This window comes from Centruroides vittatus, unplaced genomic scaffold, assembly GCF_030686945.1.
Source record: "Centruroides vittatus isolate TY-2023 unplaced genomic scaffold, ASM3068694v2 contig_377, whole genome shotgun sequence".
NCBI classification, from domain to species: Eukaryota; Metazoa; Arthropoda; class Arachnida; order Scorpiones; family Buthidae; genus Centruroides; species Centruroides vittatus.
Window position 1 is genome coordinate 459,809 of NW_027122198.1, and position 15,379 is coordinate 475,187.

The 15,379-nt window shown below is 30.4% G+C and overlaps 1 protein-coding gene across 8 annotated transcripts in view; it reads right to left on the reverse strand.

The window, feature by feature from the left end:
* The window catches only part of LOC136975640 (nephrin-like), a 120,168-nt gene that overhangs the window by 23,462 nt on the left and 81,327 nt on the right, over window positions 1–15,379 (reverse strand). For all 8 annotated transcript variants that reach the window (XM_067270721.1, XM_067270719.1, XM_067270718.1 and 5 more), the window contains 5 exons: window positions 15,051–15,187; window positions 13,046–13,199; window positions 6,076–6,134; window positions 5,658–5,901; window positions 2,030–2,320 (listed from right to left, as the gene is read on the reverse strand). In XM_067270721.1, coding sequence (XP_067126822.1) covers window positions 2,030–2,320; window positions 5,658–5,901; window positions 6,076–6,134; window positions 13,046–13,199; window positions 15,051–15,187 — 885 coding nt within the window. The remainder of the gene's footprint in view (window positions 1–2,029; window positions 2,321–5,657; window positions 5,902–6,075; window positions 6,135–13,045; window positions 13,200–15,050; window positions 15,188–15,379) is intronic.

The window sequence follows — 15,379 nt, forward strand, 5'->3', positions numbered from 1 at the left end:
TACTCATGAAGCTAAAACTGTCATCTTTGTGAAAGGATTAACAAAAATACTAAGTAGTTTCCAGTAGTTGTAAAGAGTCTTAAATAAAGCTGGAACTGAATAAACAGAATGTAATCATCAAGAAATTTTTAATTATATATCAGTTTATTTCTATTACTTTAACTTTTTGTATTAAAGTTTCATTCTTTCTACTTTTATATAATTTTTGAAATTTGAAATTGCTATTCCATTTGACATACAAAAATTCAGTTCTAGTTTCTATATATATATATATATATATATACAGTCAAACCTGTTTTTATGCGGGGGATAGGGACCGCATTAAAAAAAATCTCACGAAACTTCACGAATGGCTGTAAATAATAGTTTTCGCAACACAATTAAAAAATATTTTTTTATGCGGTCAACAGAGACCGCATTAAAAAAGTCTCACATAGAAAATAACTCAAAACCGTACGAAATACAATTTATTGACAACAGATGTCAGCACTTGACTGCATCGTCTGGTCTATCGTCTGTTTTACATATTTTTGTCCAGGTGGTGTTTTGTTGACTTAAAAAGTAAATTATTTCATTTTTCGCATATTCATGCAATAATATTACTATAATAAGTGCATTTACGCTATAATAAGTTTATTTAGCTATAATAAGTCAACATAGGACATGACGAATCGCACGAGACTAGTCACCAACTATACCGCACAAATTAAAAATTCGCATTAAAAAAATCGCACAAATAAAAATCGCACATAAAAAGAGCACATAAAAACAGGTTTGACTGTATATATTGTAAATACACAGGAATAATATGTTATGCTTTTATTTTATTCTTGTTACTTTTAATATTTAATAAATCCAGTAATATTTGAAAACAAAGACTGTTTTCAAATATCACAAATTATTACTTTTTAATTATTAATAGTTTAAATTAATAAGAATACAGATGTTTTTTGTATTCTTATTAATTTTATGTACAATATCTTAAATTTGTTATAATTTTTTTAATACTTTCAATTAAATTATTTAAAGTTATTGTTTTGTAACAGTTAAAATATGTTTGTATTTAAAATTTAAGTAATTTACATTTAAATCTGCAATTTCATTCACTGACTAATTGAAGAAGATTGAATTGCTGCCAAACAAACATTTATTATGTTAGTAACAACAATAAAAACTTACATAAGTGCTTACATAATCCAAACATTAATATTTATTGTTTTGTTTTTACTCAAGGTAATTACAAGTTAAAATATCTACAATATTAAAGAATTATAAAAATAAAATCTATAAGTAAACTTGGATAAATTTCAATTGCAAATGTGAGAGTTCGAATTCACCGGCGAAATAAAAATTTAAATTAGTCATTATCATGACATCCATAACCAAATTCCAAACCAAAAACTGACCCGTCTTAGGGGAATGACTGTACCTCCCCCTCCCCTCGAAACTCGTAACTGAGTCACACTCGGAACTAAAGACAAAATTCGCTTATTGGCGAGAAAATTAACGAGGGGACGAAATAAAAAGGAGGGGAGCCAGAACCAAGGTTGTCGTCGTTCGTAGCTCCCGCCTCTAGTTGGACTCTACGCCGAAATTCTACACTCGAAGCCTCTCCGCCGAATTTCTACGCCACTACAGATTTTGTGTTGACTCTGTCATCCGACTCTGACCACCTGTTGAGGTATGACGACCACTTGTTTGTAAACTCTCTCTCGGGTTCAAACTTTTCTATGTTAGTATATAATATCTCTGTCAATGTTATTCGGTGTAACTGTTCGTTATCGTTTCGTAATAAATTCTGTTTGTTCTTGTAACTGGTGTCATTTATTCGAATCTCGCCTCTGTCTTATCAACGATCCCCCTCTTTCCTCCTCCACTCGACCTGACAAATAATTAGTTCCAGACTGGACAGCCATCCTTGACAGTGGGCAGGTCATAACTGACCTGTGAACCGAGAAAAGGATGTCCGACAAAGTCCGACCTCCCGGTGGACCCACACAAACAATTTTAACATTGAATAAATACTTACATAAAACATTTAAAACAACTGTTGCATTAGAAACATCTTCCAAATTCTCTGCTTCACATACATAAGTACCGGCATGATGACGAGCTGCATGCCATATATACAAGACACCTCTTTCAGCCATAACCATAGGCACCTGTTGTTTAGAAGACATTAAAGAAGGAACTAAGCTTCCTTTTTTAGTCCAAGTATACCATATAGTTGGAGGATTAGCTTTGGCAGTTAAATTAACAATTGCAGATTCATCTTCAACAATTTCCACAAACTTTGAATGAACTGGAAATATAGGTCCATCTGAAATAAAATAACTTCTTTATTTGTCATAAAAATAATGTTTCAATTACAGAAAATCAAAAACTGTAATTAAAATTATATTAATACAATATAATATTTTATTAGTAAATAAAATACACTAAAACTTTTCTAAATTGAAGCTCCTAGGGGCAGGAAAAAACTTCAAGTTGCAGATGATTCAAGTTAGAGAAGTTTTACTATATGTAAATATAATTTACTACAATAGTGAAAAATGCTGATTCTGAATAGATCTGTATTTTTACCTCTCTTGAATTATATAAAGAATCTTTGATAGTTTTGTTGTTTTAAACAGCCTGTGTAACACCTTACAGCAAAATGTTCAATGTAACTAATGGAATTAAACAGTTTTGCAGGTACACCTTGTTGAGATAAAGCAAGAGGTCTTCTTGCTTTGGACTGGAACATTGTCTGTAAATGGGTGTTGGACAGTATATACAACTAACTATCTGAAAATTTTGTGGATATTCAATAATTAGGATCACTTTGGATAAAATAAATATTAAAATTCAAGTTAGAGAAATTGAAAGTAACATAATTCAGTGTCAGGAGATCATAAAAACCTTTGAAAAATTTAGGTTAAGGAAATTCATGTTGGAGAAATTAAACCCCCATGCTATTCCATTCAGACCTACAAAGTGCTTTATTTTCTTCAAATTAAAGATATAAATGAGTTACATATGTTTGAGTTAGAAAAGTTTTACTGTATGTAAATATAATTTACTATAAAAAAAAACAAATGTTTAAATAAACTCATATGTTATATGGCATTTTACATAGAAATAACTGACAATTTATAGCAGTCATAACAGTGGAGATCATAAAGGAAAGATTCAAAAGAGAAATACAGGGTCTTTCGAAAAGAATTCTATTTTGAATTATTGTAATTATGTTAATTATTATCCAAGAACATTGTAATGTATATTAAAACATTGGAAGAGAGTCCATTTCTCCATTACATTTTTCAAGGCATGTACAGTACCTCATGTCACACAGCATATCTATCATCACAACTCCCACAGCAGCCACAAATCTACAGCTCCTGCAGATTACTCATGTTGCAGAATGACACTTCTCTGAAAACTGCACTTGTAATAAACCATAGTACTACTACTCAGACTTTTAACATGCAATAAAATTTTAATTCTCAAACATTTTGGTCATCAAGAATACCTTCTTAAAGAAAGAAAAAAAAAAAACTAATTTCAATTTAAATTGGTTTCTTTCTTTCCTGAAGGTGTAGTGGGTAAGAATTGCCAAAATTCAGACCCAACGTTAGTAAGGAGTACAAGGGCTGTACAAGAAAAAAAATCGTACAAAATACAAATTAAAGTAATGAAAAACAATATTTATATATATCATAAAGATTCGACAATTGTCACACTAGTAGACTAATTACTAAGATTAGAACGACACTTAACCTAATAACAATATTTACAATATATACATACAAGGCGAGTACATGTTGGGATCACCAACACGTTCATTGAATCCCGTACAATCCAAACATGAATAAAAAGATGAACTAAGGTTCATGCACAGGAGGAGGTTTAAGGAAAGCATTCATACACAAGTATGAATCCTTTCATTAAACCTCCTTCCTTAACCAACAGTTTTTCCATTCTAGACACAACCTTTCTCTCAATGCAAACGGATTTCCCTTTCGTTCCGATCCTTTGAAACCTTCCTTCCTCTCGTGTCTTCTCGACGAATCCTTTTACAAAAAACAAAAAGCGCTTGCACACATTGTACTCTCCTTTTTATATCCCCTGCCATGCAGGGCTTACTCCTTAGTCACGTGATGTCATTACAACCAACCATGAGCCAGTGAGTGGTTGTTGAAGAAGGAGGCATGCAACAAACGAAATATTTACAAGTAAACAGGTATTGCAACAACAAAAATCCAATACAGAAATGAAACCAATATACAAAATATATAATTACAAAAACAAAAAAAAAGAGAACAATTTAGTGATGGAGCACTACAAAGGTCATTTAAGACACCCAAAAACAGTTAACATTGTACTGCTTGTTAAAGGTCTGAGTAGTAGTACTATGGTTTGCAAAATAACATGTAATTTCAACTTTGCAACATAAAAAGAGCAAAATGCCTTGTCTATTGTAGTCTCCAATTTTGTTTATGGTGCTTCCTAGAGGAAGTAGTGTGGCTGTATGCCTTAATTTTAAGTTAGAATATTCTAGTTTGTAGCTTCTGTCCTTGATTCTTATCTTTTCCTGTTTCTGGAATCTTCTCTTGTCCTCATTTCTACTTCACTTGATTGATGATTGATGTGAACTGTCCCATGGAGAAAGAAAATGCCTAAAAGCCTAAAGGGGAGAGGTAACAGTTTTCAGACCAGAAAGGAGGGTTCAGACTGGAGAAGACAGTGGAGACGAGAGCTTGATTCTGACCATAGCAAGAAACTTAAGAATTTCTTGGTGCAACAAGAATCCCGAGGCTTCAATTAATCATTGATGAAAACAGTCTCCTTTGATCCCTGATAAAAAGATACATTAACTAACCTCCACAAAAAGACGAACTTGGAAATTTCACTAAGAATCGTCGAAAGTAATCATCTCCGTAAAAAAAGGAATCAACCAAGTACGGGTACCCCCGTTTTTTCCTTTCCTTTGTCTATTTTAATTTTCCATATCATCTCTATAGTTATAAGTTAGTTTTAAGTCAGTTGTAAGAAAATTTTTTGTAATACACAGTCATATCCATTTAATGAAATTGTAAGACATGGGAAACTTTTTGTTTTGTCACAACTCCATGTGTCAGGTCTTTTTTGTTTTCTTGGACAGAGCTGGGCATCCGAGTTCTTTTTTTCCCTAGAGTTGGCATCCAAATTCTTTTTTTCTTTTGTGTGTTGTGTTATCATTTCTTATTAAATCAATTGTTGTTTTAATTACGTACTGTCTTAATCGTATTGTATTTTCACCCTCATAGCTATTTGACACAAACACACTTTTCACAGTAGACTACAAGCCATTTGAATGCAGACGGAAGATGAAACTCAGATAGTTACTCTACTGATTGGTGTACATCACATATTTCTCAGATAATAATTAACATAATTACAATAATTTAAAATGGTAGCATTCTTTTTGGAAGATCCTGTATTGTATCTATTTTGAAAAATAAGTTATTCTAACTTCATTAATTAAATTTCAATAAAATATACGAGAAATTGTTAAAAATATTTATTCAAACATTAAGATTAATATAGGATCTATAAAGAAATTTTATCGACATAATGGTAAATATCAACAATTTTTCTGACAAGACAAAAAATTTGTATGAAAAGTTATTACTCACAAAGAACACGTAAAGTGATGGAATCATGGAGGGTATGATGAAGAACATCATTTCGAACTTGGCACAAGAATGTTGAATTATCATCCTCAGCTGAAACAGTTAAAAATAAACGGCTTCTAGTAGCTATGCCACCATGTGTTGAACTAATTGTTTCTTCTCTATGATTACGAATATTAATTCCATTTTTTCTCCAGGTTATCCGAGAGACTGGATTACTACTACCAGACGTGCAAGTGAATGTTACCTATAAAGTTTATAGCCACAATAATAAATATATATCCTTAGCCATAAAAAAACTGAATCCAAATATAGTGTTATAATTATTAAGTATGTAGCATAACTTGGAATAGTTATGGTAAATTACAAATTAGTTTTACTTAGAAAGAAAAATGCATTAAGGTAATGTATAAATAATTACCATTTGGCCAGCTCGGGGCAAACTTGGATGCACATTAATGGTAACATTATCTGGAGGAACTGAAAAGATAAACAGCATATATTTTTAAAAAAATATTAAAAATTTAATTTAAGAATTAATTTTTATTTTATTTATAACACATGACTTGCTTCCAATTTTGTTATGCTTTGCCATCTTCTGTGAAGTAAATTTGTAAAGTTTAGTAATGACTTTCATTGACAAGAAATTATATAAACATTTTTTATAAGATATAACAGTTTCACTCTCTGTAACTTTAATTATATCTATCCAAAGAACCTGACATATTTGTAGCATAATCTCTGCGCGATTAATTTAGCTGATGGTTGGTTGTTTTTTAATTATATCATTTAATTTTGGTGTTAGAAGGCTCATTTTCAAATTTAAACTCAAAAATATTAACAAAAACTGTTAAATTTTGTTAATTAATTTTAATTTTGGCCAACAATGTATATAAGACTTCAACAGTATTTACTGATATATTGTAATTCAATAAAAATCAGTTTTTTTGTATTCATATTATTATATCACGTATTGATGGCAACAATTATTGATATTAATTTTAAAACAAAAATATTGTACCTTTAAGTTTCCAGGTTATAAATAATAATCTAAGATAAAATTCGATAGAAATATTTAAATCTCAATTCATAAATATAAGCATTGAAAATAAAAAAATTTTTAAATAAAATTCCTTTATTTGAGAAATTTAATTAATAGCAAATAAAAATAATAGCAAAAGTTGCATAAATACACATCATAATGATTTCAATTCACCAAGTTTATTTGTTAACAAGTGCTGAAGAATTTTGAAATAAATTTTGAATGACAATCTTTATTGTTGTCAATTTATTTTAATTAAATAACATTAAGAGAAAAATAAACTGTCTTTGCTGTCTTTCCTCATAATGAGTATAACACAGTTTAAATCTTTAATTAAATAATAATTAGGTTGTTAAAACTGAAAAGAAAGTTCAATCAAGTATTGTTTATAATTATACTAAATTATATAATGATCTAATATAAAGATTGATGCAGCTAAAATTTTTGTTTTAGTTAAAATTTACTAATTACTTCATATTGTGACATTTTAACTATATATTTATATACAGGGTTCCTACTCAAATTTTTGTTTTGAATTCCCTGACCAACTTTGTCCAAATTCCCTGACTCTCACATTTCTTACGGTATGGAATATCGACATAATAAAACAGCATTTTATTTACTGCAAACATTGAGTATATCTATCCCTCTTTTTGCTCTAGTTGTATGTTTCAAAGACTGCCACATTAAAAAAATACAGTATGCATACATCCTGTAGAAAAATGTATGATAGAATCCACAACTTCAATGTAATGAAAAAATAAGCAATTTACAAATGAAACATGAGCTTTTTATTTTATCATTATTTATCAATATTATTTGTATGTAAATCTAGCAAATACAAGATAGCATAAAATCAACAAACAGTATCCTTTGATATACAAATAGTACTGTACTGTATTTAAAATGAACTGTTGACTTAGAAACACATAATTTTAAAATCTTTCAACAAAAAGAGTAACTTTTTTTAAACAGCAATGTAATTTTAACAAAAAGTTAAATTTAAAAATTTTCAAATAAAGCATTTTTTCTGTCATAAAAAAATCGATTATGTAAAAAAAGAAATAGTTTTTTTTGTCAACCATATTATTTCAAAATGGCGTAAAAATAGATTGCATATAAAGAGGGATAGGTGTAAGTTTTTACTATAGCTTCTCTAACAAATCCACTAAATCTAGCAAAAACTTAGCTGAATTGGCAACTCATTAAAAGAAAAAAAATGTTTCGTTGCCGCCATTTTGATTTTGGTTTCGGTGTAAAGGCCAGAGTTTTAATAATTATTTTTAATAATTTTTATTTATTATTTAATTTCGCATTATATTTTGTCTTTGCATAATATTTTCTTAAGAATGCTGACAAAATTTATCTATTTTAACCCTTAATTACAAATCTTATAATTATTGCAAATCATATCACAAACCATCTTTCTCACTTTTATAGCAAATTTTAATAAATGAACTAATGTTTTCAGCAATCTTAAATAGCCTTCCTCGAGTTTAACATAATTTCAAACGTCAATTAGAACATAAGATTTGAAACTTCACATTTCGCTTGTGAGATATGATGACTCTTTCCCTTTGGGAAAATAAAAGGGATAAAGTTAATTCTCCCAACGTCAGGAAAGTCGAGGGACTAATAAGTTGTGGGAAACATGGTACGGACAGACAAAGACACCTCTTTACCATTTAACCCGTTAATTGTAAAAATATGCTTACAATATAGCTAAAGTTGTCTTCGTTTCTCATCTTAAGTCCATAGTAGTGGTAGTGGAATCCGGAGCAATGTTCAGTGAACAATCCGGAAAGGAAAGTTCATTTGATTTCTGTTTGATGTCTAGCACTAACATATATCACTCGTGTTTTTCCTGAGTTAGAAAAGTCCTCCTTTTGAAAGGCAACTGTTAATTTGTGGAAGGAAAAGGTAGCCCTCGATCGTTTCCTGGATTAGTTTCGGACCATCACCCACGCTTTATGATGGGAATCTAATGGATTCTCTGATTTACTTACATCAATCAAAGAATCCTAGTTCACAGAAGTATTCATTGTCTTTTCAAACAATGAAAAATCCAACTCCAATCCAAATGATCGATCTTGAGAGCTGCACTGTCTTGACTATTTCTCAAGTTTGTAAAAAAAATTTTTACTCATTTCCTTTTTTTCATCTAATAATTTAATTTTTTTACGTTTTTTTTATTTTAGTGAGACTTGTATTTCTATGACATCATAGTATTACAAAAATTAGGATTCTTAAAATGTATAGAATTTAAATAAAATAAAATAAATGCACTCAAACCTGTTTTTGTGTGGTGGATAGGGACCACATAAAAGAAAACGCAGGAAACTTCACGAGTAGCTATAAAAAATAGTTTTCGCAACACAAAAAGTATTTTTTTTTATGCGGTAAATAGGGACCCCATAAAAAAAGTCTCACGTCAAAAATAACTCAAAATCATACGAAATAACTAGGAATTGCTTCTTTAACTCCTTGGGCCTTTTTCTGCAATCCCTAATGGGGGAAAAAATCCTCTAAGAAGTTTATTTTCTATATTAATTATTTCCACTTAAATACGAATCTAACATTAAAAAAATTTGCCAGGAAATAATTCCCGGGAAATAAACACCATCCCAAAAAGTGGTTTTACAGAAAAACTATATAAAAAGTTAAAAGTAATGGTTAAAAAATACTTTTATTTGATAAATATAGCTGCAGGAACTGTTATTCTTTCATTTAACAAGGCGTGAAATTTCACACCTGCAGTCTACATTTAACACAATATTCTGATTTTATGCTATTAAAATAAGAGGGGACCGAAAAAAAGGTAAGAGAAAAAAATTTTACTTAATAAAAAATGAAAAAACTTGATGTCATAGAAAACATCCAATAGAGTTTTAAAAATTTTACAGAAGTCAATTATGTTCCAATTTGATTGAAATTTTCATATACCGCACAAAAACAGGTTTGAGTGTACAGAAATAAACATCAAACGAAATTACAATTATATGGTAATAAAATATAGAAGTTCAGTAGAATCGTAACTACAAATCTTTTTCATTTGCAACGTAACTATAAAAATTGTTTTGTTGTTGTTTCGCACAAAAGATAATCAAATTTATTTTAATTTTTTAGTAATTTAATTAATTTTTTAAAAATTTACCAGCTTTTTAAATTTATAATTAATTATAAGCAAGTTAACATTGGTTAAACTATCGGATTACCTAGATGATTTTCAAAACGATAACTACAGTATATCTATTACAAGTATGATGCCTAAATTTGCCAAAATCAGTGGATATTTGTTACCCAACATCATTTCTGTTAAACTAATTATTAAACTATGTATCGAAGTTGCGGAAATTAACAGGAGAGGGGGAAAATACGCTTGCAGTACAGTTCTTTTCGAGGAAAGTTGTAACAACAAATGTAAAAAACTACTAGTTGGCACCAGCATTTTACTGTAAATGTCGGATAGTTATTTATAATTTTTTATGTTGTATAGTAATGTTTTAAACGTGAACAATCTAATAAATTACGATTTCAAGTTTTAAAAGTTTGTAAACTAATTTTTAATTAGTTATTTTTTATTCTAATTAACAAATTCATCTTTTTATAATCGCTGAATTATTAAAATTAAAAATTAAACACTATTACATAATAGTAGTTTATCCTGTTATTAATCCACAACTGTAAAATTATATGGCTTCGGAACGGTGAAAAGAGCCATTTCGGATTCAAAACGGATTCTGGTATATTTTCTTATTAAAGATTGCAGCATTACTTCTTGCCGCCTGCAGATGGCTATGCTTATTCAGCCATTTTCAGCAAACGAAATCAACAAGGCAGTTAAGGAGACAAATTCCCTGACTTTTTGACAGTTTTCGACAAATTCCCTGACTTTTTGACAATTTTCGACAAATTCCCTGACTTTCCATGACTTTTTCCAAAACTAATGAAAATCTCTGACTTTCCCTGATTTTCCCTGACTTTCCAGGTGCGTAGGAACCCTGTATATATTAATATTTAATATCACAAATTTCTTAATACTGATATATCAAGTTATATCTTTGAAACAAACCAAAATCTAGTATATAATTTGTATATTACAAAATTTTATTAGAAAGAGAGAGAGAGAGAGAGAGGAAGAATGTTGAATTAATGATGAATGTCATCACTATCTATGACCAATTTCTTTTAACAAGAATTACCATGATTCTCACTAGAGTGAAACCTGTCCGAAAAGGAAACCTACCTAAATGGCAAAAAATTCTTCAGAACAGAGCAATTTTATGTTAAAACACCCTGTTCAAAACAGAAACCTGCCAAACCAAAAAAAATATTCAGTACTGTGCTATTCCAAGTTACACATTTTACTGCACTTACTTTTAATACAGTTTTCCGACATTGTCTGTTATATATTATATTATTTTGGCCATATTATTTGCTGTATGAGATATAATATATTACAATGTATTTTGCCACATTGTCAGTTGGTGATGAAAACCTCGTATTTGCATTTCCTAAAATTTTACAAGGGAGCATAGTATTTACAACTAAATTAATTTTTGTATTATATTGATATATTAAAACAATGTTAATCTATAAACTTTTATTTATAACAAAAACTATGTTATACGCATAGGAATTGCCAATATCATATTACATTATAACATAAATGAAAATAAATTATATCTAACATACAAATTATTTCAACTTTCAACAATATACAAACATATAACCGTTCACTTATTAATTATTAAGTATACAGCAATTATATTCAATTTTTTCTTATTCATATGGTATATCAATGCAATTTTTATAATTTTACAATTTCCTTTGCATACATAAAATAACTTTTTTGAATAATTAACTACAATGAAATGTTAATTAATAAATATAATATAATACCACCACTCGAAAATGGGTATACTTGAATTAAAACCTATAAAAAACCTATAATCTAGCAATATTTTTAATATGTGCTGACACTTTTGTCCATGTTGAACAGGCATCATCAGGCAAACTAATCCCCCAGCTGCTGAAACAACGAAAGATTGGCATACATGTGTGCAGAGGAGAGGTGACGTAAGATAAGAGAAAGGGGGAGAGGAGGAGGATAGTAAGATTTATAGTTCAGGGCCTTAATTTGCAGGGCCTTCACCCATTTGTCAGACACACATGACAGAGATACAAGAGCTCCTAATGATCACCTGGTATACAACTCAGCACAACTACTTCCCACAGACTATTAAAAACCTTATACGTCATTTTTCCTTTGCCACTTCTGCCTTGCTGAAAAATTGCTCCCAGAACACAGATTATAGGACTGTCATTGATGACAGGAAGCTAGCCTCCCTTTACAAGAAAATATCCAAGAAAAATGACTTTTGTTTAGCCTTCTACGGAGTCCCTAGATAAGGAAGGAAGCTTAAGGAAGTCCCTAGATATGGAAATCAAGGGACTTCCTTAGAAGTCCCTTGATTTCCATAGGCTTTGCTTGAGGAGGGAGGAAATCAAGGGACTTCCTTAGAAGTCCCTTGATTTCCTCCCTCCTCAGCAAAAGCCAAAGACCATCTGGACTTGCACCTCCAACGAGACATCTACACTATCTCCATCAACAATCATAGATTCAGCCACCACTTCAACATAGGTGCTACAATGCACCCTTTAAACACCCACTTCAAGGAACATTAGACTTCCATCACGAAAGAGTTGGCCAACACTGCATTGGCTAACTTCACCTCTGACCCCAACATCGATGTGGACTTTGGCAGCACACGCCTCTTACATAGCTCTGCCAGACAACCCTTTCTCAAACATCTTGAGCAAGTGGAAATATATAACGTCACCCACAATAACATCACTATTAATTTTTGCAATGTTGATTCCTGTGTCTTTCTTTAAACTATAAATCTTATTCTTTCCCCTTTCTCTCATTTTACATCACCATCTGCAAATATGTATGGCAACCTCCTGTTGTTTCAGCAGCTGGGGGATTAGTTGCCTGATGATGTCCATTGAACAAGGTTGAAAACATTAGCATGTATTAAAAAATTGCTGGATTATAAATTTTTTACAGGTTTTAGTTATCAAATATAATTTCCATAAGTAAAAATAAATAAATGCATTAAATACAACCCAGATACATGCAGAGTTCATACATATTAATAAGCAAATTTTAATATATCCTCCTCATACACACTGGGGTGTATATTAGATAAATACAACACTTACTTGAGCCTGTGACAGTCACAGGCTAAGTAAGTGTTGTAATTATCTAGCAAATTTAAAATTTTTTGAAAAAAAATTTTAAATTATTAATTCTAAATAATTTAAATTTACACCAATAACCTACAATATACTGTTGTCTTAATGTAGGCTGAAACTGGATGCAACGTTGCTGAATTATTTGCTTCACATCTGTAAACAGCACCATTATCGGAGATGTCGGCTCTAATGACAAGTTCTGTAGATACTCCACTACCACTGACAATCAATGGAGTACTTATCTAATTTTGAAAAATGTACAATTTAAATAACAAAAATATGCAAATAGTTAAATTTTAATAACAAGAGAGAATAAATACATTTGTTTATAAATTACACTTATGATTAATTATACATAAAATCTGTTTTTCAATCAATTGTTAAAAATTTTTAATAAAAAATGCAATATTAAGAATTAAAAATACTGTACAGCACATCCATTTAATTAGTAAAAGTGAATTTGAGTTTGTATTATATAAAATGCTGGGGCTGTGCTGAAAGCTACCAGCTGTGTCCACACGTCATTAATATTGGAGACATCATATTATGGTTAGCTGTGAAATAAGAAGATTATTCTGACAAATAAGCAGTTGCAGACAATTAGTGGCAACAACAACAGGGTGTAGTGGATAACCTGTAAGGAAAGTTATCTCAAGAAATACTACAAATACTCAGTGATGTTGTTGTGACATAGTAAGACATGCATGCCATCAGTAAATAAGCATACTTCCATATGCCTGGTACAAGGCAGCAGTTGTGTCAGTAGAAGAAGACAGTGAAGATAAATATTCTAAACATAGCATTATTCACTTGATAATCACAAACAACAGTTACACTGTGACTAAACTAGTTGTGATACTGCAATGAAAAAAGCAAGGGGAAACCATCTCATTACAGTATAATCCCTTGTATAATTGTCATGACTATAAATCTCTCAGACATGGCCCTCAGTCCCTAGCAAGTCTTAAGTGGCCAGACAGTATTAAGAATCCTTGGGTTATTTATGAGAATTGGAAAACGGAATGTCCAAAGTATGTACAAATCAGGTAAACTGTACATTATCATCCTAGAAATGAAAAGGTTAAAGCTGAACCATCCTAGGAGTCAGCAAAGTATAATGGCCTGATTCAGGCAAATGTTGTACAGAAAATAGAAATATATACTATTCTGGAAGCAGTGATGTTTATCATAGACATGGAGTGGTAATCACTGTTGACAAATTAACTAGTCAATCAGTAGTGAACTTTGTCCATATATCAGAACATGATAATGTTACAACTAATAATATTAATGGGAAAACTTAATATAATTCAGGTTTATTCTGCTCCAACAGCAGAAAAACAGAGTGAAGATTGAACTGTTCTATGTATAGGTTGATAAGGAACTCAGTACAGTTAAAAATAGAGATGTAATAATAGTTATGGGTGATCTCAATGCTAAAATTGGCAAAGGAAAATGTGGAAACATTGTAGGTTATTAGCGAGGTTGGAGCCAAAGTTTTCAACATGAAAACGTGAACGTCAGATGTTCAGCGCCGCTTTCCTGTAAGCCTAGAAGTTTGACAATGGTGTTTAGAATGTCGAACATGATTCCACTGACATTCCAAATGCCATTGTCAAACTTCTGCGCTTAAAGAAAGGCGGTGCTGAATGTCTGGTGTTCACATTTTCATGTTAAAAACTTTGGCCGCAACCTCTCTATTACGTACTTAAGAGGGAACAAAGATAGTAAATATGTAAGGTGACACTCAAAAATGTGTTACTGTAAAAGCAAAAGCATATTGACCAGATTAGAGTTGTTCTTGATCTATTGTTCTCTTATAGTATGGGAGCACTTTGTTTTAAACAAATGAGTTAACATATGCATATGACAGTTCAGATAGAATTTCCACTTCAAATTACAAAATAGTCATATTTCGAACTAACCAAATTCCTTAACCTGTAAATCTCTACATCTCCAGCCAGGACAAAAGTACAGTTACGAATTAATGGGATTTCAAATTATTTGAGTTTGAATTAAGAAGGATTTCCTGTACTACATTTTGATCCCTAAATAACAGTTATGTTTATCTATAATAAATTTTGAAAAATTACCTCTCTATCGCCTTTCAGCCAACGAAGGACAGCAGGTGGATTTCCTCCAAGTGTAACACAATTAAATCTTTGAAAGTCTCCAATTCTAAGTGGCTTTCCTTCTTCATAGCCAATAATCGTTGGTGGTTTTGGAGGATCTTAAAAAATACATAAAAATTATAATTATTTTTAAATTTATAAATGTTGATTAAACAGATCAGTAATAATTAATATTAGTAATTATATAATTAGTAATATAATAATAAACATTAATTTGGTAAAATTTCATTGTAACAAATGCTGGTATTATAAAATTATCAATGTAATAAATTTATTTTCAATTTCCTATC